The sequence below is a fragment of the Sturnira hondurensis genome, unplaced genomic scaffold (assembly GCF_014824575.4).
Source record: "Sturnira hondurensis isolate 20B ecotype Veracruz unplaced genomic scaffold, ASM1482457v3 Scaffold0007217, whole genome shotgun sequence".
Classification (NCBI taxonomy): domain Eukaryota; kingdom Metazoa; phylum Chordata; class Mammalia; order Chiroptera; family Phyllostomidae; genus Sturnira; species Sturnira hondurensis.
In genome coordinates this window covers 1,817,147-1,844,842 of record NW_028079848.1, presented here as the reverse complement: position 1 = coordinate 1,844,842, position 27,696 = coordinate 1,817,147, and the positions used below count along the sequence as shown (strand labels likewise).

Sequence of the window (27,696 nt, the reverse complement as noted above, 5' to 3'; positions counted from 1 at the left end):
GGAGGCTTGGGGGAAGCAGACCAGGACGGCTGCAAGCAGAGGCCTGTCCACGTGTGTCCCACGGCACCCGGGGAGCTGTGTCCTCCCCAAACCACAGATGCGGGCCTCCAATGTGTCTTTTAAACACTAGGGTTTGAAGGAAGCTCCCACAGGTGTGCGTAAGTGGCCCGACACGGGGCTCCTCCACACCCACAGGTGGCCCCCACCTCCGGACCCAGCCATCTGCTGGGACCTGCAGACAGGACAGCGGCAACTGATGGGGACGCCCTTAGAGGAACCGTGGTTTACCCAGCCTTCCGTGTGCCTTTGTGCAGAGCACTCGTCTCCGCACGCTTTCGCCTGTGAGCCCTGAAAAGAAATCTAAAACCTGTGTATCCTTCGCGCATTTTTAAAATGGACAACCTAACATTTTGAAATATGTTTAAAAGTTTATGTGACCACCATTACTTTAGTGCTAGAACGAGGATTCTAGTGAGGATTAGCTATTCCTGTTTCTCATTTACATTTAGAACGCCAACATACTTCGTTCTTGTCCATAAGTCATGACAATGAAAGTCTTGTTAGCAGAACTTCAATACATTAAGTATATATTGTGCATCTGATCTCTAAAATAAACTTACTAACATCATAGGGGAATTGATCTTAATAAAGCTGGTGCTCTGAAATTTACAGCACTACATGATGGGTGATTTTTAGACCATTTTTTCTACATCCCCCACATATTGGCAGAGGTCCTGCCTTTCAATCAGTAATGAGGTGATAAAGGTTAAATGAGGTCATTAGGGTGGGGCCTAACTGGATAGGGTGGGGGGGCCCTTTCAAGAAGAGGAAGAGACTGTGGAGTTCACTTGATCTCTCAATATCTCTCTCTCTCTTTCCCCCTCTCCTCCTCTCTCCCCCTCCCTCCACTTCTCGATGACACAGTGAGAGGACATCTGTCTGCAAACCAGGACAGAGCTCTAGCCAAGAGCAAAATCAGTCAGCGCCTGGACCTCAGACCCCCAGGCCCCCGAGCTGTGAGGGACACACTCTGATGTTGAAGCCGGCCTGGCCGCGGTCCTCTGCCGCGGCGGCCTGACTGGCCAACACAGATGGCGATGTTCTCCTTTATCAAACTCTCTTCAAGGCCTTAGGTTTTTTGCATTATCACTGCTCAGGCGACTAGGTTGGATCTCAGATTCCTAATGTCTAATAATTCATAACAATCAAAGAGCCCGGAGACCCGAGTGTTGGGCGAGCCCTCTCACGGGACGCCCGCAGAGTTCAGCTGGCTCGTCAGAGTTCTGATTGTTTGCTACCTTGTCATCAAAAAGTCAGTCCTTGCGAGTTTGTTTGCAAGATCTGTGATATTTTACAACTAAAATGGTTTATTGTTATGTAGTGCTTACTCCCTAAGAGTAAGATGTTTGATTTCATGATCTGTTACGAAAAATCCGCCGGGTGCAGCAGACTGGAGCCGGCTCCTGGGCGTGGGAAGCGGAAGCACAGAGATGGAAAGGACACCTCTGGATGTGGGTGAGGTTCCCCAGAAGGAGTAAGACGGAACGCCAGAACTTAGCTGTGGGCGGGGTCTGCAAAGGGGATTTTAGGAAGGGAAGGAAGGGAAGCTGGGAGTTAGGGATGATCTAAGAGAGAGAAAATCAGGGGAAGGCTGAGTCATTCGAGGCAAAAGGAAACTGTGCCAAGAAGGGAGAGGTGGACGGTGTCAGATGTCACTGAGCAACCCAGTGAGACCAATGGGACTCAGGGTCCCCAAAGTAGTTGGTAACTTTAACAGGATCCCTGGGGACAGAGCAGTGATTCCCCACTGGAGTCGGAGTCTCCACAGAGCAGCCATTTGGCAATGCCTGCGGACTTGTCTGGTTGTCACAGCCGGCTGGAGCGCTTAGCAGACGCCAAAGACAAGACAGGAGGGGAAGGGAGTGGAGGTGACAACAACATGCCGTGGAATCTCAGCTGGGCAAGGAGGGACGTGAAAAAGGAAGACAGATGCGTGGGAAAAAAAGGCGTGAGTTAACAAACATGTAGGAGAAAATCTTATCCAAGGCAAAATATGAGTATGGCCGGTGACTTCAGTCTGTGTTACAAGTATGCAAACTAAGACACGAATGTCACAAAGCAGGGTAGGCAGAACGAAGCTAATCAATAAATGCATGGTGTAGCATGGGTCCCTTGGTGGTATTCATCCAAGGCTCACCAGAGCTCAGGGTGAATTTGACAATATCATATTGCAAGGGTTTTTTTTTAAGGCTTTACTGAGGAAACTCAGGGGGTGAGCAGCCAGAACAATCACGATCCTTTGGGTCACCGCTTTTCCCACAGAGAAGAGCGCAGGAGCCTGGGCTGGCCCACGGGGGCTCCCCTTTCGCACAGGGCAAGCTGGAGAGCCACCTGGTTAGATGAGACAAGCAGATGACGTCAATGTTAGGCAGTCTGGTTGCACGCTGCTCCTTTAAGGTTAGTGAACCAGCACCAGAGGACAGCAGGGACCATCGAGGGTCCCAGCTCCTGCAAGAGGGTAAAACAATGCCAACCGTCTCGGGAGGCTGAGCTCAGGTGTGGCTCCTCCCGTGACGGAAGGGCGATTCCCGGCTTCCTGTGCACGGCCCACTGGCTCAGGTAACCAAGAATGAGCTCCTGGGGGCGCGTTCAGACAGTCTCGCTTCTTGTATCATGAAAGTCTGTATGGTGTTCCATTAATAAGATGGAGAATAGCTTGTTGTAAGTGTATGTCAACGGCTGTCCCTCACTTTATTTCTTCATTATCCTGTGTGGTTTTGAGAGAAAAGGAAGAATTAGACGGTGTGGTTTCAGAGTGAAGAGGAGTCTTGTGAAACAAACCGTAGCGGGTTGGCACTGATCGGCGACAAAGGTTTCAGTGCCACTTACAGAGACTCTTTCTACACGTGACTCCTGACCCATAGGCCAAGTGGCATGTGCAGGAATACCTGAACTTGGAAATGGCAACATGTTCCGTGAGGGTTTCTCCTTTTATAACAAAGATGGGGGGAAAACAGAGAACAAAGAACAGAGAGGAGCAAATGTCCAATACAGACCTTTCCCTCCACTGGTTCCGAGTCCTAGAGCGAGGTAACAGATGACTTACAGCTGAGATGCAGAAAATGCCACCGATGCTGAGAGAGGGCGCCCAGGTTCGTGACGTCGGGAAAAGCCAAACAAAGCAAGACATCGAATGTGGCAGAGAGAGGTACCAAGTAGTCCTTTCAGTGGTTTTGCTTTTGAGTGTGCTCCAAAGCTGCCTACAACACCCAACGCTGACGTTAACGGTGACTCATCTTTCTGACAGGCTTCAACAGTAGATGCTGTCTGTACCCACCCCCTGTGGTCCAGCTCCAACCCCGGAAACCAGGATGCAGACATTTGACCAAAAGTATTGTAATTTGGGCTACCGTTACCACCTTTCACCCAATCAGATCAAATCCATATCTATTTATGCTGACTGAAGAAGATCCCATGTCATCTCTGAAACTGTTGTATTCTACAAAAAATTAGCTGTACGGCCTAGTCTGCCCCCTTCATCTCTGTGTAGCCCATAGTGACTGCTGGCCGCATCTGGAGATGAAATGAACCTAACCATGTTGATCGACCAGCTGGACCATGTTGACCGCACCAGGTTACATTCCAGGACCTCACTCTTCTTGTCTATAACCTGGGGTCAGTAACCACCTCATCTCCACAAAATTATGATGGTTAACGGCATCACGAATATTGCAATACTTTGAACATCTGTAAAGTACTATGTAAGTATCAAATATTATCAGTGGTATTGCAAGTTCAATTTATCAGATGAATAAACCACTTTTAAAAGCAACCCCTCTAAGCTTGGATTGATGACCCGACAGGTAGCGTCACGTTCCGCCTCTTGAACACCAAGGACTAGGGGACGACCTGGTCCCTGCCTGGGCTGCCGAGTAAAATGTGGCCACTGGCACAGGTGTGGGGACCGCTCCGGCGACCGGCCGAGGAGACACACCCACTGAGCCCGTGGGTGTCACCGCACCCTGTGGTTCGCTTAGGCTTTGCAGGAAAATTAGTTCTGCACTTTCAGAATTTTGATTATTTTTCTTTTTTATATAATTAGCCCACGAGATTATCACAAAACACTGTTAAGACAATGAAGTTGTCTTGCACTGTGTAGGTTTCAGAAAACTACAGGGTGGGGCAAATGTAGGATTACAGTTGTAAGTATGTGAAGCCCAGTTTATTCTTGTATTATTACTAATTCTTGTATTATTTTTCATATAAACAACTGTAAACCTATGTTTGCCCCGCCCTGTATTACACTAAGTGATTAAGAGTCAAAGAACTTTGTCAACTAACACCAAGCTGATGCAACATGGGGCATATCTGACTATATGAATTATTCACATAGCCTATATTCATGTTCCAGTAAGAAAATTGGGAAAATGCATATAAAAAGTATAACTTGGTTCCATGGTATTCCTATTAAAAAATCACATTATTCACTAAATATTTCTTAGTGTGTCCAAGCGATTCGATTCTGGTCAAACTCACAGTATCTCATCCCCATTTAGAACAACATGGGGCGCAGGACACCTGGGAGCCGAGGCTCTAAGCGGCCCAGCTTGGGGAGGCGCGGCGATGGCGTCAGGGCTGCGCCTCCAGGCAGGGGGAGCAGAGCTGCGAAGCGCGTGCTCACCGAGGCTCACCGGGAACACTGCGGGACGGGCCCCTAACAGAGGCAGGCAGCGCAGTGAGCACGCGCTGAGGATCAGAGGTCGCTCTTCGGGGGCCCCCGCACAGGTGTCCCAGAATTCCAGTAAGTTCTAGGGGGGAAGGGACACACTGGGAGTCCCAACATCCACAGAGTCTCTCCTCCCTGCACGGTCCCTGCCTCCTTTCGCTCAGAGGGAGGGCATGTCAGGGCGGCCATGACGGGGCTTCCTCCATTCACCCCCCAGGAGGCAGCTATCTCATGGGTTCGGTTGCTCGGGAGCCCCCCACCGCGCCCGCACCCCAGTCCTCCTGGAAGCGGTCTCATCCCATGTGTTCAGTGCGGACCCCTCTGGTATCTGGGCTGTGGACAGCACCTCACTCTGGATTCTATTCCTCATGCAGGTTTTCCCTCGGAAAGCACGCCAAGAGAACTTTAAAATAGCAAAAATACATTTTTAAAATGTATTTTAAAATAGCAAAGAAACAATAAGCCTTGGGGAGGAGAGAGAAGTCAAGACAGGCCCTCGGGAACACATTAAAGGAATCCAGCAACATTTACGAAATTAGTTCAATAGCTAAATATTAATTCTCTGAATTTAGCACGTATTTTCATTTATTTTACTTGAAAAAATGTCATGATTATCAAATATAAGCCATGTGCCTTTTTTTAGTGGGGTGCCTCGTGAATTTGCCTGCTGTCCTTGCACTGGGGCCACGCTGATCTCTCTGTGTCAGTCCAGTTTCAGGCAGGATTTGTGCCATCAATGTGAGCACGGGCCTTATACATTTTTAAAATGTAACTTCAGTGTTCGAATCTCTACATAAATTCTTTCCAGTAAAGCTTTTTTTTTTTTTTTAGTGAAAGCTCATTGGTATTTTTCTGTGCAATCAGAGAAGCAGTCGTTGGCCTTGACAGGACACGTGACCTACGTTCACAGGACAAACTTTCCAAAGTGCAGATTAATTTAGTTCAACCTTCAGGTTTTGCATATTATCCACTGAGCTGTGTTCACACTACACAAACCCCGTGTCACTGTGTCTAAGTGGGAAAACGATTCCCACAGCCACTGTAAGTTGAGAGGGGAGCTTTTTTTAAACCGTAGGCAATTAAAATAGATTGGCCTTTGTAGTTATACACTTGACCTTTCCTCTGCGTTGACGCGGTTGGCCGTGAAATAAGTCGGTCAGGTGTTCCGGTAAATTCGGGCCTGTTGGTCATGAAACTGAGAATTGATACAGCAGGTTTCACTCAGAGATGCTATGCCGCCTAATTTATTTTCGCAGTGCACCACGCGATGCTCTGTGAAATGGCGACCTGCTCGGAGGGATTAGTCCAAGTACCTGTGTTTCCGTCCCAGCTCTGTGTTCCTGTTTGGCCCTCCACCCTCAGATGGGCTATCAACCTAACTTTTTAAAAAGATTTTATTTACTTATCTTTGGAGGGAAAAGGAAGGAGAGAGGGAGAGAAATATCAATGTATCAAGTTGCCTCTCTTGCACTCCCTGCTGGGAACTGGCTTGCAACCCAGGCATGTGCTCCAACTGGGAATCGAACCGCGCTCCTTTGGTTTACAAGCCCGTACTCAATCCACTGAGCTACACCAGCCAGGGCTCAGCTTAACTCTTGAGAACTGAATAATGCACGAGTCAATATAGCATTGAGACAAGAGATCAACTGCAGACACAGTGAATAAGAGTGCAACCCTCTCTATATACCAACACTTAAATAAATAAATAAAAGGGCACGACTGCTTGTATTTATTTGCACCATTCTCAGAATACTCCCACGGTCACACTTCACGGTAGATGAGGTGCGTGAACGTCACTGAGTTCAACGTGATCTCTCTTGGGGAGAGGAGGGGGGAAGGGCGAGGGGTACGACATTGTCCTTGGGTCCCCTCCCAGGAAGGTTTATGAAGAGGTTGCGGCAGGACAGGCTGAGGTCTCCAGGTCCAGGGACTGGGAAGTGAAGGGAGAAGACACGTGTCCCCTGGCATAGCTCACCGTTCGGTAGGAGACTGACCGCGACTGTTATTGTCAGCGCACCTTACATGCTCTTTAGCTTTGAGAGACTTGTTTGTTTTCCCCCACTGTGAGCTGGAAAACATGCCCACAAAATCAGCTGTCAAATCGACTCCTATTCATAACTGAGAAAATTAAAAACCTAGCCATAATTCATAATAAGAATTCTACTTTTGAAAAGACAACAAATGCAGCATTATTAGCACCATGCTTAGCCTTGCCTATGAAACTTCAAAGGGGAAAAAGAAATGCACATTCTCCGAGAGAAATAAAGAGCCATTTCAAGGGTGTAGGAAAAAAGCATTTGACAAACTTCAACACTCATGGGGGAAAAAAAAAATCCCTCGGCAAACTAGGAATAGAAAGAAACGACTTCAACAAATAAAAGTCGTCTGTGAAAAAACTCACAGCAAACATCCTACTAAAAACTGGTGAAAGACTGAAAGCTTTTCCTCTAAAAGAACAGGACCACTTCCACTGCGTTTATTCCCCAGCACCCACGTGTCTGGCGAAGACAAGGTTCTCAGTATTAGCTGGATGGGTAAACGAGCTGCGGGTTCCCAAACTTAGTTTTGGGCCACGGGCAACCGGTCATTCTCAGAAACCTACCGAAACAAACATTTCAGGACCTTTAGTTTTTACCCTACAGTAGTTTCATAATGAACAAAGCAGAATTCTGCTCCATAATCCAAACCTTTGGCCAGTTCTCTCATGAGCCTCGGGTGCCCTCAGCCTCTGGAAGATGGGTTGCCTTTTCCCTTTGGATCCCCTAAAATCTCTCTCGGCATCTGGACCACATCCTGAGCTTCTGGCCTAAAATACGTGCAGCTACAGGCAGCAGAGATCCTTGACCCCGTAGAATCTTCCACTTTCGGGTCACACACTGGGATTCCAGGTGGTGTGCACACAAGTGGGTCGTTACCTGGCCGCCCCTCACCTACCCCCTCCTTCCAGGGCTGCATCAGGGAGATGGCCCTGTGTTAGGACCAGAGGCAGTGGACACGTGATCGAGGATGGCTGGACCCACGCTCCTTACTTGGTACTGGGAGAAACCAAGGATCAGACAACTTAGGCCAAGTACACTTAGACCATGCAAAAAAAACCTAAAAGGACACAAAACCCGTGGCGGAAGCGGCCCAGGAAGCTAGGTCGTTTGCCCCTACCATGCCGCCGCCGGGCCACAAAACGACCGTGCAGTGCAGCGCAGGCCAGCTCGCGGCCTTCTACCGCAGCATTTAGGGTTCAACAGCGCCCTGGCTGTGAAAAGTGGGGAACAGGGCAGCCGTCACAACGGCCCCGCGGCCACAGAACAGCGAGTGGCCAGCTGCCTGGTCAGCAGCCACCTGCGCGCAGCGGACCGCAGAGCCCACGCTCTCGCGAGAGTAGCGGGCGCAGCGCCTCCGGAAGTGGGCGAGAAAAGCTGTCCGCCGCCACCCAGAGAACCAGCCCTAGAGGCCCGGGCAGGCAGAGGGTCCCGGCACGGACCGGAGCGAGGCGGACTTCCAGACTTGCTCTCGGCCACGCCCATTGTTCTGGGCACGCCCACAGCGCCTTGGCCACGCCCACATCAGTCTAGGCCCAGGCCTGCTGCAGCCGCCCCTCCCTTTGCCCTTCACGGCGCCCGGCCCTCCGTGAGTTGGGCTCCTCGCTGCGCCTGGACAGCCTGCTTTTAATTTCGCCTTCCTTCCTGTCCCCTCCCCGACTCCAACACCGAGGTGGCGGGTCCCGCAGTGTCCCGGGAGCCGCACGTATAACTTGCTCGGTGTAAGTGCGAGGAATGCCGCTGGCCTCTGGGGGACATGCCTTCTTTCTATCTATAGCTCCGTCTGCACAGCCTATATCCACCGCAGCTATTCCAGGGACAGCAACTGCTTCCCTCGGTCCCATCTCCCCATTGGTGGCTTCCGACCCGAATTCGGGAACAGGGCGATCTCCCACCTGTTCTCTTGGAACGGGCCAACCTCCCGGAACAGAGGTGCTATTTGGAGCAGACCAAGCCGGTTGGCCGGGGGCTGGGACTTTCACCCCCCACCCACCCGCCTGCTATTCAAGATGCATTGCTTTTCTCGGAACTTACTCTAGCATTTGGGTTTTTATTTTTAATGGTGACAATCTATAGAACAGGATTTGTGCTTCGGTCATAGTGTGCTTCAAGTGTGGAAACTATCAATTTGCCCTGTCTGGTCTTATTTATAAGACACATTCTTTCTCTTTGCTCTGCTAGGGTTAAAACGCATTGAGAACATGTAAGTGTGGCTGTCAGCCTTCGAGAATTAAGATAACGGTTATTTTCTTCATCTTGATATTTTGTCATGTTTTTGTTTCAGGGGTCACCCATTCCATTGTGAAATTCGTTTAATTCTGCCAAAAGAGTTCAAATCCTCTAGAAGCCAAAATGGGACACAGTAAACAGGTTCGAATTTTACTTCTGAACGAAATGGAAAAGCTGGAAAGGACCCTCTTCAGACTGGAACAAGGTTGGTAGTACATTGTTTGATTAGCTCTGTGCCTTTAAAATTTGTACTTCATTGTTGTATTACGTTTTCTAAAACTTTAAGGTGGTTATAGTTTCCAAGGACCTTTTGAAACTTCATATGTGCAAGGACTGTGCTGTGTTCTAAAAATACCAGTAGTGAAAGTTGATTTTAGTTAAACATGGTCTGTATCAGTCGTGTTGGAACCGGGATAAAACAGTCTGTTGTTCTTTGCATGCTAACTCTCCCTTAAGACAGAAGTTGGTAAATTAATTCATATGTAATTTTACTCTGGCTATAGCTGTCGTTTTGCTTATTTATAGCTTCTACTCTTTTCCTTGACTGGAATTTTGAATTAGTAAAATAGATCACAGCAAAAAGTAAGCTGTTATTTCACTTATCAAAAGCCTCGCAAATGTCGAGAAAGTAAAAGCTGAGAATATTGTTTTGCCAAATAAAAAGTGAAATAACTGCTCAGATTATGTTGACATATATTTGAGCCGTGATTTAAAAGATCAAATTATATTTCTATAAGGCTAATTCAGTAGATGCTTTACAGTCTTACACTTTTTAGTTTTCCAGCATCAAAAATCATTTCACACTCGTTTCTGTTAATTTGTAAAGTAGGAGTTTCATGTATGGAAAATGAAACATGACTCCTTTCTGTTCATGCACCAAATGGGTGTTGTTGCTGGTAAACATTTTGAAGGAATCCCGCCCCACCCCCCAGGCCCCCAATATCTCCAGCTGAATTTTTGAAAAAAATTCAACCATCGAATTGCTACTTCCATTCCAAATCCTCATCTTCCAACTCAGGCAGTTAAGATCACCGAGCACTACCTCCATTTTTGGCCTTCCTGACTCTGGACTTTTCTGGCTTCCTTTTTTTCTGCCCTCCCGAGTACTCCTGACAGTTTGGTGGTGTCTCTTGCTGTGCTTTCTCCCACATTTCTATCCACCGGAGGTATCTGCAAGGAACCCCTTTTTATTTTTCTGTCCTCCTGTCCTCGAAGATGTGTGTGTTCTCCTGGCTTCAGCTGCAGCCCCCGTGCTGCGGGGGGTGGGGGGTGGGGGGGGGCTCCCTTTGGAAGAAGGGCTTTGAGCTCTGCTTGCCTCTTGGAAGGAGAAGGGAACTAGAATTTCCCTGGTTCTTCCGCTCACAGATTGTTTGACTTGGGGCATGTCGTGTGAATTCTAAACATTGATTTCTTTATTTGTGGGGTGAAGGTGTGGATTTCTGTTCTTCTACCAGATTGGGTTTTGAGACTCAAAATTAATAATGTATGACTTCTGATTCCTAAGTAGATATAAGGCATCAATAGATCGCCATGTCTGTCCATTCTTGCCCTAGATTCTTGGCTTTATGCCATTATTATGCTATAGAATAGCCTTAGGGTAGCTCTACCCGGATCTGCTTAAATCACATGCCCACAGCCATCCCCCGCCATCCTCTAACCTTCTTTATTTTCCAGGTGCCCTGCTGATTTTAGTGATGTCTCCGTTTTCATCGTTTCTGAAGCTAGAAACTTTGTACTCTTCTTTGATGATTTTTTTCTCTTTAACTGCAGTTTCTCTTTGGGCCCCATCATTTCTTCTCAAATATCCCTGCTTGCTGGCTGTGCCTCTTCCATATGCCTGAATGTGCACGCTAGAATAATCTTCTCTGGCCATCCCTTCCTTTTTTAGTGACTGATGTCTATAAAGTGGAATTTAAACACCTCTGCCTGGCCTCCAAGACATTCTGTAATGGAATCCACCTCCCCTAGCCAAGATTGTGTCTCGTTGTTCCCCTTGATGAGTGGGGATGGCCCACATCTTCACACGCCCATGGGCTTCACACTCCTCTTGTTAGTTCCCTCCCCGTGGGCTTTTCTCAGGCCTGTCCTTAGCTTCAGCTTCTTTACACACCTCTACATCTGTCCCTTCGCTCTCATTCTGTGCGGTGTGAATTATTAATTCCCCTTCCTCCATGAAGTCTTTTTTTTTCAATCCTCACCTGAGTTTATGTTTATTGATTTTAGAGAGGAAGGGGGGTGGGGCTGGGAGAGAGAGAGAAAGAGACATTGATATAAGAGAGAAACATCGATTGGCTGCCTCCCATACGTGCCCAACCGAGGATGGAACCTGCAGCCTAGGTCTGTGCCCTGAGCAGGGATCAGACACGCAGCCTTCTGGTGTGTGGGACTACGCTCCAACCGACTGAGCCACCCGGCCACAGCCTCCATGAAGTCTTAACTTGTTACTGCTTTCTTTGATTTCTGATGACACAGTGGGCACCGAACAGTTAAGTGCTAAACCAGGTAACAGTGTCTAAAAGCTGGTTGGCGTTAGAGTGTCCAACCAGAATTTATGGCCTCAGGATGGGGACAGTATTAGAAGCCCAGCACACTGCACGCTGACACCACAATGAGACACCGCTTCACACCAGTGAGAATGGCCGTCATAGAAGCCCAGCATGATGGACAAGCCCCTACTGGTTGATTAATAAGTCCCTGCTGATTGATGGCTAAACCACCAGTTCAAGCTGGCACGAATGGTAAATCCAGCCGAGTGATTCGGAGAGGGGACTGTGAAGGGCTTATAAATGAGAATGATGTGGTTGACTCCAACTGTAGTTAAGATCAGTAAACTCAGCCAGATGGCATCGGTGAGAACACAGCCAGTGTTCTGTGCAGTAATGATGTGCTCATGTTATTTCAGAAGATAATTGCAGAGCAGAAAATAAAGAGAAGGGGAGCTGGACGTGAGAAACCATTGAGAAGGCCGTTCCAAACACGTGCCCACTTAAAGAGAAGGGTTTAACTCCATCAGGCCTGAAAAGGGGGCACGGAGGGTGAGACATTTTAACATTTCTAGGGCTTGGCAACCAATTAAATATGGAAAAATGGCAATTTTTTGGTGCTTTCATATTTTATTGGTCACCAAGCTTTTCTTCATTTTTCTTTCTTTTTCACTTTTTCCTAAACAAGGATTCCTCCTCATTTTTTTTAATGATTTTATTTATTTATCTTTAGAGGGGAAGGGAAGGAGAAAAGGAGAGAAATATCAATGTACAGTTGCCTCTCATGAGTCCCCTGCTGGGAACTGGCCTGCAACCCAGGCATGTGCCCTGACTGGGAATCGAACCGCGAGCATGTGGTTCACAGGCCTGGGCTCAATCCCCTGAGCTACACCAGCCAGGGCTTGATTCCTCCTCATTTTTAAGGCTAGTATCTCTGTAGATTTCTCTAATTCAACAAGGGCAAGGCCAACTAACTATCTTTTCTGGGCAAATCATAATAGCCTTTCCCTGTATTTCCTATCTCATGTAGTGGCAGAATAATGGACAAAATCAGAATTCTTCCACTTAGGCTGGTCAAATTTCAGTTTCGACTTTTCGTAAAGAAAATATTTATCGAGGTTCCTTGATCTGGAGCTCGAGTCTTCATAAAGGGACTGGAGGGAAGAGAAAACTTAGTCAACAGTAACCGTCTCCTCAGTCATCTTGCTGCTTGCTCCAGGAGAGAGGTCAGTGTGAGGAATGAGATAGTCACACCGTGTGCTGCCTGCCCTAAGCTAATTTTAGCGGCCGTGCAATTAATTATGGAATCTGACATACTCTGTGTATTCTAACACTCTATTTACAAATTTGAGGACTTGGATTAGAGTCTGCATAGTGGCAGTGTGCCCCCGGGGTGAGCGCCCATCTATCTATTGGGACACAGAAAGAAACGATAGGATTTGTCTTTTGTTTCTTTTCTCCCTTTCTCTCTCTCCCTACCTACCTACCAATATTCATTTCTAAAAAGTCATTCAGTTTTGCTGCTCTATGAATGGACATAGATGATTTTAGGTTGCATGTCAGGTGAGTTATAAACAGAACGCCGCAGTCTGGGGAAACCACGGGGGCTGTAGGTCTAGAAGGAAGTAACACGGTCACACCAGTATATTGCCATGAATTAATTATACTTTATCCAGACCAGGTTGAGTAGAGACACAAGTTACGTTAAGTGGTAGAGTCTTTTTGTAAAGATACAAAACGTTGTCTTTCGAAGGTTATGTACTGTACAGTAGATTTACGGTAGAGGAGCCGTAGATGCCTGTTAACCTCAAGAGGCTGTCTACCGTTCGGAGCACTGAGCAGGTGTTTGGAACTTGCTGCCTGAGACCCGTGCTTTTGCAGACGGACACGAATAGTATGATCCCTAGAAAACAGTTTTGGTAAAACTGAACACAGTTTCACTGCGAGGTCCACATGAGCAGCTTAACTGCTTTTTGATGGAAACGGATGCTCTAGGGAAAAATTCGGCACACTTTTTGTCGTGTGAAGGGTCACAGAGTAAATATGTCCAGCTTTGCGGGCCGCATCCTTTCTGTCGTGGCCCCTCAGCCCCGCCATTGTGCCCTGAATGCGACACCGACGTGTCGTGAGTGAGCGGGTGGGTGGGTGTGGCCAGCTCCAGACACACAGTAGGGAAGCAGGTGGGATGTTGCCTATGGTTTGCCGACCCTTGCTGTATGACGCACTTTGAATAGGTATTTTAGTAAGACTTCTGTCATAAGAGTGGACCCATACAAATGACTATCTCCCCACTTTAAAAAAGGAACTGACAACATTTTCTCATCTGTTCCAAATCTTCCAAATAAGGCGTTTCCGTTGCTTTTCAGAGCTTCTGGTTCATGTCTAAACATGGAGTACCTTCTAACTGGCTTGTAAAAGCACCTGATGTGTGTCGGGGAAAATATATATTTACTAGCACAGTTCCACAAAACCCTTTTCATAATCGGGGAATGGGATTGAAAAGGCAATGTCATGGATGAATAAGCGTAGCCACGAACGATTTCTGCAGTTCGGACTTGGGTATCTTTGTGTGGCGGTTTTTCAGATCCGAGGCCATTAAGCCAAGGATCAAAATGAACAGAACTTGGAGGCTTTAAATTACTTTATCACAGGATGTTTAAAATTAATGAAATTTGTTTAATCACATTCCTCTCATAGACAGATAGTATCCATACTAATTTTTAGTGAGCGCTGAAAGATTTTTCCATCCATTAATAAACAAAATCAGTTCTTTAAAATATTATGTATGTTATTTACGTCTTACCCTTATTTTTGTGTTTTCATAATTTACATAGTTTACTAAGTCGTTGTACATGGATATTACATTAAAAAATAAATATTCATATTTGGAGGATACTTGTCATTTCATTTCTGAAGCTAGACCCCTGATCCAAACACTGTTGTAGAGAATTTGGATGTTTTAACCTTTGCACCCTGAGTCCTTGTGTAATTAGAAAAACAATATTTGCATAAGCTGAACAAGGGCAGGCTGTTTAAATATGCACAGACAGCTCCTCTCTGATACTTGTGTTTGTTCAAAATGACACCATCGCTCCTGCAGTGAATTCAATCAGTCTTGCAAAGATCTACATATGTGTGAGTCTCATAGTCACTAAGTATTAAAACTTTAGAATTTAATTGTTCAGTTATCTCTCAAACTATATCTTCATAACTGTAGTTCTCATTTCAAAACGATGTCTCCCCTAAGTAGAAAATGGTAGGAATGTAGAAAAGGTCATTTTTCTATGTTTTTTGTTTCAAAGCAAAATTGGGTTTACACTATCTAAACAATTTTGAAGTATTCGTACAGAATTGTAGTGTGTGAATTCCACTCCCTGCTGACAGTCACATTTCAGCCATACGTCTTTCCAGAAGGGTTTTAAAAGATCTATACAGATGCATAAAATGTAACAAACTAGAATATAACAGTGGCTATGCTATTAAATATCTTTGATAATATGATTTATAACGGCTTGATAATATTCCAACTTGCAAGCTACCATAATTTAGATCTTAATTTATTTACTCATTCCCAATCATTAGATATTTAGCTTGTTGTCAGTTTATTTAATTGTAATAAATGAGGCTGTCATGAGCATCCTTATATATAATGTATGTTTACCCACTGATTAATTCCCTAGAAAATACGGGGCAGGGCAAAGGTCAGTTTACAGTGGTGAGTACATAAACCACAGGTTATTCTTGTATGATTATTTATTAATTATTGGACCATTTTCCATACAAACAACTGTAAACCTACTTTTGCCATGCCCTGTATGTACATATATAAAATTATTGGGTTAAAATATAAACTTCATTGACATTCCTAGTATATTTATGCCAAATTGCTTTATAGGAAAATTTGCAAAACTACTTGGAAAAGAAATTACTAGCTTTACTGTACAGTGTGAGAAGTAAAAGCAAGTCCCTGGATTTTTGCAGTTACTTAATAACTCCATTTCCATTATTTGTTTCTGGCTTGCTAAAGCTATTTGCTATGAATAAATTCATAGCCATATTTTAATCCAGTCTAGAAATATGATTCCCAGAACTCATAGCTAGATTATAATTTTTTCCAGGAATGTCTAGAACTTCTTCCCCTCCTATGATCCATGTTGCAGTATGCAGAACAGAGCACCCCATTTCTCTGAGCAGTTGTGGAACCAGTTAATGGGAGTAGAGTAAACTGGAAGAGGGCAACGTTCTCGTACTTCTCCTTGCTCCACTCTGCATACTGTGTCTTCCTTTCCTTCCACCTACTTGTGAGATGGTCTCTTGGTCACTGGTTTTGAGCAGTCTGGTTTGGCTGTCCCTCGGGGTAATTTTCTTCATGTTTCTTATTTGGGGGAATTGTTGAAGTTCTTGGATCTGTAAGTTTATTGTTTTCATCAAATATGGGCGATTTTCATTCATCATTTCTACAGGTAACCTATGGTCCCCTTCTCTCTCCTCCCCTCTGAGGACTCTCGTTACCTACACATTAGGCCACTTGAGTTGTCCTATGGATTGCTAATGTTCTTTCAGTGTTTTTAGATTCTTTTTTTTCTCTTTGTGCCATTTTGCATAGTTTCTAGTCTTGTGTCTTGAAATCCCTAATCTTTTTTTCTTACATGTCTTACCATCTATCAATTTCCCCGTCTGTATTTTTCATCTCAGACATTGTGGTTTTCATCTCTAGAGATTTGATATGGATCTTTTTTTTATTTTATTTTTTGTATTCCTCATCTCTTAACACTTGGAACACATGGTTTATGGTTGTGATTCTAGACAGCCTTCCTTAGCTGCTAGTCCCACAGCTACGTCACGGGGGGGGGTCAGTTTCCCCTGATGGATTTTTCTCCTCGTTGTGTCTCCTGGGTTGTGTCTTCCGGCTTCTCTGGACGTCTCGTGATCTTTGTTTAAGTGCCAGTCATTGTGAATTTCACCTTGCTGGGTCCTGGGTAATTGGGATTCTTATCCATGTTCTTGGTCTTTGTTCTGGAATGAAGTTCAGTTCATTGGAACTATTTTAGTTCTTTGTGAAGTCTACTTTTTTAACTTGTTAAGGCAGAGTAGAACTATGCCCTGTCTGGGGCTCGTTCTTTCCCACTACCGAAGCACGATCCTTTTGAATGTTCTGCCGAGTGCCTCGTGAATTATGAGTTTTTTCCATCTACCTGGTGAAAACAAATGCTATTTCTCACCCTTTTCCTCGTGGATGTGAGCCAATCAGTATCTGCTGACTACTCAAGGGAGGCCTTCTCTCAGATCGGTGGGGTTCTCTCTCTCTGCAGTTTCCTCCCCTCACTCCCTACTCTCATCGGGGATCTCTGGCTCCCTGGTCCCCGCAGATCCTTAGCTCTGTCCCCTCAGTGCAAGAAGGGGATTGAGCTGTGCCTGGTTGTCCCTCCTCGTGCCTCGACTTGGAAACTCTTTCAAGCTAGCAGGCAGGGGAAGTTACAGAACTAACCTTGTTTATTCTCCGTCTCTCAAGAACAACTCTCTTTGTGGTTTGATGCCCTGGATCATTTCGTGTATTCTGTCTGTTCTGATGTGTACTCGGTGTTCAAATATAGAATTCAGCTGAACTGGAGAAGGGGCAGTTCCGAAACCCGCATTAGGTGTGTGGAGTTATTGTAAACAGGGTTGAGAAATCATAGTTTTGGTCATGTGGTAATGTAAGCGCTACAAAAAGTTTTATCCAAATGTGCTTTTCTGTTTAGGGTTTGAACTGCAGTTCCGATTAGGTCCAACTTTACAGGGAAAAGCAGTTACTGTGCACACTAATTACCCGTTTCCTGGAGAAACATTTAATCGAGAAAAGTTCCGTTCGCTGCAGTGGGAGAACCCGTTGGAGAGAGAAGATGATTCTGATAAGTACTGTAAACTTCACCTTCAACAAGCTGGCTCATTTCAGTACTACTTCCTTCAAGGGTAAGCGAGGGGCTCCGAATGAAAACAAAGAACTTTATTCTATAAGTTCAATTTATCTAACTTGCAACAAGGGACCATATTAACCATGACACTGCAGCTTTCACAGGAATTTCTTGAGATGCAGGCAGACTATGGTCTTTAGGAAGTGATTGGAAGGCTCCTTGCAGATCCAAAGTATTATTATCATTTTTAAGTTACAGCTTAAATACTAGTCTTTTCACGCAACCTGATTAGACGATGGTATTCACTTGAGTGCTCTTGTTATTGCCGACAGATTTCAGTCCACTTATTTTTCCTTCAAGCAACATTATTGGACGTTATATATATTGTACTGTTATTATATAAAGATTGGAAAAGGGTAAAAGTTAGCTTTTCATTGAGTTTTAGTACAACGTTGTCAATGATTTTATGTGCTTATAAATACACTTGCCACTGGAACAGACCTTCTCCAGCTGGAGAATCAGGCTCTTAGGTGAGGATTTTTTTTCCTGCCACTACTGGCGAAGCTTTTATCTTGTTCTCTTCCCCCAGGACTGAGAAGAGCGGAGGGGGCTACATAGTCGTGGACCCTGTTCTCCGCGTTGGTGGTGCTAACCAGGTGCTGCCCCTGGACTGTGTGACCCTGCAGACCTTTTTGGCGAAGTGCCTGGGACCCTTCGATGAGTGGGAAAGCCGCCTGAGGGTCGCCAAGGAGTCAGGTAATGTCAGCGCTCTTTCTTGTCTTCCTTTGAAGAACAAATGTGATGATTGCCTGTGGCACGGGTTTTAAAGGCTTTGAGTCTCCTTTTACTTGTGTTTCTGCATCTATTTAGTAACATAAATAGATGCAACGATATGAAATTGTTGATTCTTGACCGTTTTGAACTAAAATGACATGTTATACAGCTCAACTTAAATGAAGGGACTCTGTGATGAAACAAGGTCATTGTTGTTTCTAAGACTCCACTCTACTTAGACATATAAAAATTAGTGGTACAGCCCTGGCTGGTGTAGCTCAGTGGATTGAGCGCGGGCCTTCGAACCACATGATCACGGTTCGAGTCCCAGTCAGGGCACATGCCTGGGTTGCCAGCCAGTTCCTAGCAGGGGACTCATGGGAGGTAACCATGCATTGATATTTCTCCCCTTCTCTCCTTCCCTTCCCCTCTAAAGATAAATAAATAAAATAAAATAAATTTTTAAAAAAATTAGTGGTACACTGTTAAAATACGTTGGAGAATGTATCATCATTATGTATCACTAAGTCAACAAATACGGTTAGCTGTTCTTCTTTGTGGAAGGAGTACATGGAAGGATGCCAAACACAGCAAGAGAAACCCGCAACAGCTTGTATTTTCCTCTTCGATAAAGGGTCATATAGTTTCCCACTTTTCAAGCTGAATGTGGTGTGAAGAAAGACGTGAGAAGTCCCTTGTCACCACTAAAACAGAACACAAATGCAGCGGGACATTGAAGGTGGGAGGGAGAGAGCACCTCCATCCAGATGGAGGCATGGGTAGACGTGCTTTGCCTCTTCACACAAGCACAGAAAGAACTACAGCCAGATCCCGAAACTAATAACACCCAGAACTGTCAGAAAATCGAGCTGTATGGAAGTCTGACAACCGAGGATTTAAAGAAGACACAGTCATCCAGACTGGTCGGAGGGGCAGAGTCACCGAGATGGTCAGAGAGGCAGTGTGACTGGGAAAGGCAGCTGCAGCCCAGCAGGGGACAAGGGGGGGGGACACCTTGGAAGCCAGCGATCCCAGCCCCAGGCCAGACCGTACAGTCCAGGGTTCCAGCACCAGGAAGATAGATCAACGGTTCCCTCTGGCTGTGAAAACAAGCAGGGGTTGGGGTGGCAGAAAAAATGGCTGGGTTTTTGCCACTTGAAAGGCCAACACGGTCTTAGAACGTGTGCAAACCCACCTACTGCAGGCTTCACCACCAGGGCAGCAGCTGGAAGGGGCCCCAGTCACACATGCGAAGGGGGAGAAGGGACTGGAAATGGAATGAGTACCCGGCGAACCTCCAGAAGCCAGGTGGCAGAATTGTCCCCTCTCAGGCATTCCCCGCACAGCCACAAAGGGGTGGAGTGGGTGGCCCACCCTGGCAATGACCTAAGGCTCTGCCCACGCAGTGTACAGATGCCTTTTCTACACAGGCCGTGCTACTAAGGGAGTAAAGCATCTCTCCTGAATAGACGGAACAGACACAGGGAGGCTGCCAAATTGAGGAGACAGAGTCTAATGGCCCAAACGAAAGAACAGAACAAAACCCCAGGAAAAGGACTAAGTGAAACAGAAAGAGCCAGCCTATTGGAGGCAGAGTTCAAAATACTGCTCAGAGATGCTCAGAGAACTGCTTGCGTACGGCAACAGCATAAAGGAAGGAATGAAGGTCACACTAAGTGAAACAAAGAGTAATCCACAGGAAACTGTCAGAGAAGGGAAGGGAGCTGGGATTCAAACCAACGATTTGGAACATAAGGAAGAGATAAACAATCAACCAGAACAAAAAGAAGACATAAGAATTCAAAAAAAGTGAGGCTAGGCTAAGGAAACTCGGGGCCATCTCCAAGGGTGCCAATATCTGAACCATAGGGGTACCAGAAGGAGAAGAGGAAGAGCAAGAAATTGAAAACTTATTTGAAAAAATAATGAAGGAAAGCTTCCCTAATTGGGTGAAGGAAATAGACATACAAGTCTAGCACACAAAGAACCAAACAAGTTGGACCCAAAGAGGCCCACACCAAGACCCATCATAATTGAAATGCCGAAGTTTAAAGGTAAAGAATCTTAAAAGCAGCAAGAGAAAAGCAGAGTTTTACCTACAAAGGAGTTCCCATAAAACTATCAGTGGATTTCTTAAAAGAACATTTGTAGGCTAGAAGGGACTGGCAAGAAGTATTTGAAGTGATGAAAAGCAAGGACCTACAGTGTAGGTTGCTCTGTGCAATAGAGCTACCATTTAGCATCGAAAGGCAGATAAAGTGCTTCCCAGACAAGGGAGTTCACCACCACCAAACCAGTGTTACGTGAAATGCCAAAGGGACTGTAGAAGAAAAAGAAGATCAAAATGATGAACATTAAATGGCAACAAATCCACAGCTATCAATAACTGAACCCGAATAACAAACTAAGCAAACAACTAGATCAGGAACAGACTCACAGAAATGGAACTCACGTGGAGGGTTATCAGCTGGGAGGGGGAGGAGGGAGAATGGGGGAAAGGTACAAGGAATAAGAAGCACAAATTGGTAGGAACAAAATAGACAGGGGGAGGTTAAGAATAATATGGGAAATGGAGAAACCAAAGAACTTACGGGCATGACCCGTGGACATGAACTGGGGGTGGAGGATTGCTGGAGGGAAGGGAGGTACCAGGTGGGGAGGGGAAAGGGGGAAATTGGGACAATTGTAATAGCATAATCAAGAAAATACACTTGGAAAGTAAAAGTAGGAGAAGGACATGCTGACATACTTACACAGATTGTATTTTCTACATGTAAATATATTCAGTCAACAGGTGTACATTGAGCCCCTTACAGTAACAGGCACCGTGTGTGATTTTTTCCCAGTGCATTGTCTCATGATCTCCGTCTCTACGGGACCACGCCCACATCCTGGGAGACTTCAGTGGGCTTGCTGGAAGTCACTGGCGGTGCAGCCCAGATTTGAACCCAAGTCTTTGAGCCTTTTTCTTGTACCATGGTTGCCATCCTGTTTAGAATTACTTGAGGAAGCTGCATTTGGCTTAGTTTTAGGTGGGGGTTGCTGTTGCTGTTGTTTCACAGTGCTCTCTGTTTGTTTTCTTGCAGGTTACAACATGATTCATTTTACCCCGCTGCAGACCCTTGGGGAGTCCAGATCCTGCTACTCCCTTGCGGATCAGCTAGAATTAAACCCCGACTTTTCAAGACCTAATAAAAAGTGTACCTGGAATGACATTGGGCAACTAGTGGAAAAACTGAAAAAGGAATGGAATATTCTTTGTATTACCGATGTGGTCTACAATCACACCGGTATGAGCTTTATTAACTACCATTAGTTCTGATGCAAATATTATATTCTAATTATTTCATTCCTTGCGGTTTTATATAACATTGAAAACCCAAATGACGCTTAAATGTCCTGCGATTGAAAAATCACTTTATAAAATAGCCCCTTTTTGTCTTTCAAAGAACTCTAAAGCGTTAGCTCAATACATAATCAATATGTGAGGATTTGCATATAAATGAAGGAAGGACTAAGCAGGAATGGCAAAGGTTGCAGGGGCTGAACTGAACGGAGCACTGAGTTTCATGGTTAGGAGGCTTGGAGTGACCCCAGCCACATGCCGGATGCAGCGGTTTGCAGAGAACTTGGGGAGAAAGTGGAGGCAGATGCGGGTTGGATTTTCAAGACACTCATTCTTGATACTAAGAGACAGTGAGGAAATTAGAGAAATAACTTTCTAGACAGGATGTGTGTTTGTATTTTTAGCTTTGGAGAGATACAGTGTATCTCCACCCCCTCCTCAAAAAAAAAAATACACAGAAAGAAATGAGTAAGCAGGAAAAAAAGTGTACATGACCTTGGAATGCTAATGTTAGGGTGGGAAATAGAACCGAAGAAGACTCGGTTCAGGAGCCCAAAGGCAGGAGAGAGTAAATGGAAAAGGAGACAGCCTCCTGCCTGGAGTCTGATGGCCAGCACTGGGCCACGTCAGCCGGAGCTGAAGACGCAGGTGGCTTTCTGCTGTGACAAAGGGCCAGAGAACTTGAGGTTGGGACAGGGAAAGATGTCCCTCAGGCTTTGAAGGAGCATTTGGAAATGTCATCGACCCAAGGACCACCGACACAGGCTGGGGACACAACCCCTCTCAACCCCCGCCACAACAGGAAACCTGTTCTTGCAATGGCGTTGGGAAATCCATGTTGCGTCCTTATCTACTATCAATAAAAAATTCCCACAACAGAAGACGAAAATGGGTGGAGCAGTGCATGGTGGGGTGCCACAACCGAAACTTCTTTTTCATGTTACAGTGTCATTATAACATACTGATGTCTAATGTACAAGAAAATGAGGGGCCCCTGGTGACATTCTACTTTACCTTGAAACTTAACATACTAACTTCAGTTTATTACAAGATCTTCCTTTGTGTTCCCTTTTTCTCTAAGCTGTTAATAGTAAGTGGATCCAGGAGCATCCAGAGAGTGCGTACAACCTTGTGAATTCTCCACACCTGAAACCTGCCTGGGTCTTAGACAGAGCACTGTGGCACCTGTCCTGCGATGTGGCAGGAGGAAAATACAGAGAAAGGGGGGTGCCCGCCTTGATCGAGAACGACCACCAGATGAATGTGAGTACCTAGAGAGGTGTGCCACACTAGCACCCCAGTCAGCAGGTTCCTGAACTTCAGGCTCGGTGTGGGGGTGAACGTCCTGTAGAATCTGCCTGTGGGTATGCTCAGTAACATTTTGTACAAACATTTTAAATATGTACCTATTCTGAATCATTGCAATTTTTCAGTGCATTCGAAAAATAATTTGGGAAGAGGTCTTTCCCAAGATTCAACTCTGGGAGTTTTTCCAAGTGGACGTGGACAAAGCCGTGGAGCAATTTAGAGGACTCCTCACGCAAGGTAACAGGCTATACACTGCAGTGCTCCCATCGATGTTAAGAAATTCCACATTACTCTTCTTTTCTCTTGATTGACCCGTGATTACATTAGTTATTATATGATGTTTGTGTTGGTTTGATACTGCCAAACTATGCTTTGGAGGCCCTCTGATCATTGGAAGGGCATGTTGTAAGAATCACATAATGATCTCCTTTGAGGACCGTGTCTTACTCTTGGCTCCTTAGCACGATACTCAGCGTGCAGCAGAGCTCGCGATATACTTGTTCGGTGCACCGCAGGGAGTAAGCAGAGCAGTGTTTCTGCTGCAAAAAGCCCGAAGAGGCTTTGAAACAAACCGTGACAGTCTTCTGTCGGTTCAAGTAGGGCCCCCAGCTGGGCGGAACCTCTCCCTCCAAGGCTGCCCATCACCGGTGGGACTGACCCAGAATTAGCCAGGAACGAGAGGAAACCTCTTCCTCCCCCAGGTACTCTAGGTGCGGTAGGACCCAGCAATAAATGGACCGAGGTCTGCGAAGTTCAGGGTCAGAATCACGTAGTGTCTTAAAGCATCAGTGTTTGGTGGCAACTTTCCCTCGCGTTTCATTTCACTGAGAGCCTCTCTCTTTTATTTGCTCTCATGTTTATAAGCTCCGTTACTTATATGCCGTTACTTATATGCAATAATGTGCGCTCACAGTGAAGGAAACAAAAGGCTGGACAGTGCAAAAATATAATAAATAAAGAGATTGACTTCCTCCTCTCCCCCAAACCCACTTCTTAGAGGGAACTTACCAATTAATGGTTTCGTTTCAGAGTCTTTTGGACAGAAATTCAAATGTCATATACATTTTAATATCATGGGTACCTAAGTTTTATATTTAGATCTGTTTGATATACACACAAATAAGACTGCAGCATATAGACTATTTAACAACTTATTCTTTTAATTGAAAATATGATTTACTACAGCTAATTCTTTCTTTGAACCTCTAGAGATCAATACTGTTTTAACGTGCTTGAATTCCTTTAGTCTTTTAGATGGGCTATTTTCCATTGTTCATTTGTACTTCCATTCAGTGCGTATTTACTGAACCCTCTGCTTACTGGATGCTGGACACCCCTCCGGCCTGGGGCTTTGGTGGGGAGCGTGGTGGGACCGATACGCTTCCAAGCAGCACTACAGAAAATGTGTCCTTGTACATGTACATTGTCCTTGTACATTTTTACATGCTGTTATGAGCAAGTCTGTAGACTGAATGGCCGGACCCAGATTTACTGGGTCAGAGGGCACATAAATTTAATGGTAGGTTTACCGTGGGTGTTGTTGAATTGCTTTTCAATGCAAGTCGTGGCAGTTTGCATTCCCACCAGCTGTACCCTCACCAGCTTGAGCACCATGGGTCTTCATATCTGTCAGTCAGGTGAAATGGTCCTCCTTTTAATTTGCATCTCTGTGCTTAGTAGTGAGGTATCTATTCATGTGGCCATTTGGAGTTTTTCCACTAATTATTTATTTCTCCATTTTTCTATCGGGTTATCATTTTGATATTCACTTATTATTATTGGCCATCCCTAATTATACTGGCCTCAGATATGCCCCCTGGTGTGCCGTTGGTCTTTTCATTCTTGTTGATGGTGGTGTTTTCTTTCTGTGTTGTCGCATTTGTTAGTCTGTCCTTACAGCTTCTGACTTCGTAATCACGCTTAGAAAAGGCCTCCATCAACATTCGGTACTTTCTTCTAATCCTCATATTTTACACTCGAACATTTAATACACCTGAGATTCACTTTTGTGTGCTATATAAAGAAGATATTTGCCCTGGCTGGCATAGCTCAGTGGATTGAGCACAGGCCTGTGAACCAGAGGATCGCGGTTCGATTCCCAGTCAGGGCACATGCCTGGGTTGCAGGCCAGTTCCCTGCAGGCCAACTCCCAGCAGGGGACGCGTGAAAGGCAACCATACATTGATGTCTCTCTCCCTCTCTCCTTCCCCTCTAAAGATAAACAAATAAATAAAATTTTAAAAAAAATTAAAAAATTTAAAAAAGAAGATATTTAACTTTATTTTTATTCAGTAATGATGAATTGATGGCAATCCATCCTTTTACACAGATTCGGAGCACCGCCATAACACGTCACAGGGTCAGTCACACGAAATACACGCGGGTGTGTTACCTGGGCTCAGCCAGTGATCTGTGTTTCACTGTAACAACAGCGAAGCCTGTTTTATAATTTACACTGATATGCATCTTTTTCTCTTTTTCAAACCTTTCTGGGCAGTTTTCATAGATTTACTCTTCCAGGTGAGCCTCAGAAACTAGATGTGAAGAACCTATATTTTATCTTACTCTGAGCTTTTATAAGCCATTTCTAAGTCTCTTTAGAAATATTAGTTAGTTCATGTAAAATCAAGCCCGGGAGAAGCAATCATGCGCCAATACTTGATTGATCAGGAACACATTCTGGAAAAGGAATGAGAATCCCCCCCACAAACATGTATTTACTTCTTAAATGTTTATTATCACGTAAGGAATATACGTGTTGGTAAAAAAGAAAAAACAAACCCGTGTGCTTTCAGGGACTGCAAAGAAAGCCAGCTTGTTCGTGAGACTCGCTGTAGAATAGAAGGCAGTCGGGGGGGCGGGGGGGAAGAATACACTCCTGAGTTTAGTGTATTTGGTGTAGAACCTGGGGGGAATATTTGTATAAACATTCCTATTGCCCTAAAAAGCTGTATAGAATAAGTGTATACTCAGTCTGGTCGAAAAATGGGATGGGGGTTGAACTGTGTTTTTCTTCTATGACATTTTCTCTCTCTCTCTCCCTCCCCCCCTCGCTCCCCCTCCCTCCCTCCCTCCGTCCGAGTGTACCTGTGTGTTAGGTGGTATGTAGGAGGCTGGACGGGGAGGTAGGAAGGATGCTGGTGAAATAAACATTGGTTTTATTTTCTGTGAAAAACTTAAAAACTAGTCATTGGAGCCCTGGCTGTTGTAGCTCAGTGGATTGAGTACGGGCCTGGGAACCACGTGATCGCGGTTCGATTCCCAGTCAGGGCACATGCCTGGGTTGCAGGCCAGTTCCCAGTAGGGGACTCACGAGAGGCAACCATACATTGATGTTTCTCTCCTTCTGTCCTTCCCTTCCTCTCTAAAGATAAATAAATAAAAAATCTTAAAAAGAACCTAGTCATTGGAATCAGTAACCGTGGTGATTTCCTTGTAGATATTTGCATTCATGATGTCATCTTTTTCACCCCAGGAAACAGGAAGACCACAACCAAGCCTGACCCCCAGCAGCACCTGAAGATCCTCCAGGACCCTGAGTACAGGCGGCGCGGCTGCACTGTGGACATGAGCACTGCTCTGGCCACTTTCGTCCCCCACGAGTACGTGCTGTAGCCTGGGGCGTGACGAGTAACATTCCTTATAGAGCTTCAGGGCTCATATTGTTTGCATACTATTTACTCAGAGTCTGAAAGGGAAATGACATAAATTTGCCCCAACTCTACTGCTGTGAGCACACGATGTTTCCTCCTTTCTCTGCACACTGGTCCACGTTCCCGTGGGCCAATGTACAAACATTTACAATCAGAAAACGTCTTCAGCGATAATTAAATTTCTGATGAACATATTTAAAGACTCTGTGGCCCTTGTTAGAATTTTTCTTCATTTCTAACATTTACACATTTTTTTCTGCTTTAAATACATTTCTATTTTTCAGCGACACTGGGCACACTGTCACATTAGCTCCAGGCGCACAGCCCCACGATCAGACATTCACATGCTTTGCACAGCGACCAGCCCAGCGAATCCAGCCCCTGCCTGGCACCACACACGAGCCATCGCACTCTTAGTGACTGGATTCCCTGCGCTGCGCTTCACCCACACCCCGCGACTGTTCTGTGGCTTCCAGCCTGTGCTTCCCAGTCCCATCCCCCTCCAACCGGCTCCCAGAAAGGGTTGAACGTGGAGCTGGTCACAGCAGTGCGTAACGGGTTCGTGTCGCTCTGTCCACTCTAGCGACGGGCCGGCCGCCATGGACGAGTGCTGCCACTGGTTCCGGAAGAGGATCGAGGACCTGAATTCGGAGAAGCACCAACTCGTCAACTATCATCAGGAGCAGGTCCTACCTGTGTTTCAACCGCCAGGGTTTTTTTTCTGAGTCTCAATACTGCTTCCTGTTGTTACTGATGTAACGTCATTTAATGTGTTCTAGGCGGTTAACTGCGTTTTGGGAAACGTGTTTTATGAACGACTGGCTGGCCATGGTCCCAAACTAGGAGCCGTCACTAGAAAATACCCGTTAGTTACCAGGTATTTCGTTTTTGTTCTCTTCTCATTAAAGGTTAAAAACTGTATTTCACTTCTGAAATCAGCCTCAATGTTTCCTTTGATGGCTGTCTTCCCACTGCATTTCTTAAATGAGAATCGAAGTTCCGACTTGGTTACTAGGCTTCACTGATTTTGTCAGGCCAATCTTTATGAACCGATTTATAATTACATTAACGTTCCTGGAGGACTGTGCCCTTAATAATAATTTTGGTGACAGTCAAACAGAGCAAACATTTCACTCCTTTCAAGTCGCACAGACCCGGCAACTCAGGTACAGCAAAAGTTACTTTAGGACCTCAGTGATTTGATTAGTAAATTGTGAGATTTTGTAAATTATTCTGTAAAATGTTGA

At 45.4% G+C, this 27,696-nt stretch overlaps 1 protein-coding gene and 1 long non-coding RNA gene across 4 annotated transcripts in view; one reads left to right on the top strand and one right to left on the bottom strand.

The window, feature by feature from the left end:
• Nucleotides 1-2,460: 2,460 nt before the first annotated feature.
• LOC118990642 (uncharacterized) overlaps nt 2,461-27,696 on the bottom strand; it is a 58,804-nt gene continuing 33,568 nt past the window's right edge. The window contains exon 3 of the long non-coding RNA XR_005067278.1: nt 2,461-2,767. This is a non-coding gene — a long non-coding RNA (uncharacterized LOC118990642). The remainder of the gene's footprint in view (nt 2,768-27,696) is intronic.
• AGL (amylo-alpha-1,6-glucosidase and 4-alpha-glucanotransferase) overlaps nt 8,176-27,696 on the top strand; it is a 45,985-nt gene continuing 26,464 nt past the window's right edge. Inside the window, exons 1-10 of one of the 3 annotated variants that reach the window (XM_037051344.1) lie at nt 8,176-8,350; nt 9,047-9,196; nt 17,216-17,426; nt 17,958-18,124; nt 21,229-21,432; nt 22,570-22,751; nt 22,922-23,033; nt 26,272-26,398; nt 27,033-27,135; nt 27,229-27,326. In XM_037051344.1, the coding sequence (XP_036907239.1) occupies nt 9,115-9,196; nt 17,216-17,426; nt 17,958-18,124; nt 21,229-21,432; nt 22,570-22,751; nt 22,922-23,033; nt 26,272-26,398; nt 27,033-27,135; nt 27,229-27,326 (1,286 nt within the window). In that variant the 5' untranslated portion in view covers nt 8,176-8,350; nt 9,047-9,114. Of the gene's footprint in view, nt 8,484-8,722; nt 8,966-9,046; nt 9,197-17,215; nt 17,427-17,957; nt 18,125-21,228; nt 21,433-22,569; nt 22,752-22,921; nt 23,034-26,271; nt 26,399-27,032; nt 27,136-27,228; nt 27,327-27,696 lie in introns of those variants that run through there. The other 2 variants (XM_037051343.1, XM_037051345.1) reach the window with 2 other exon arrangements.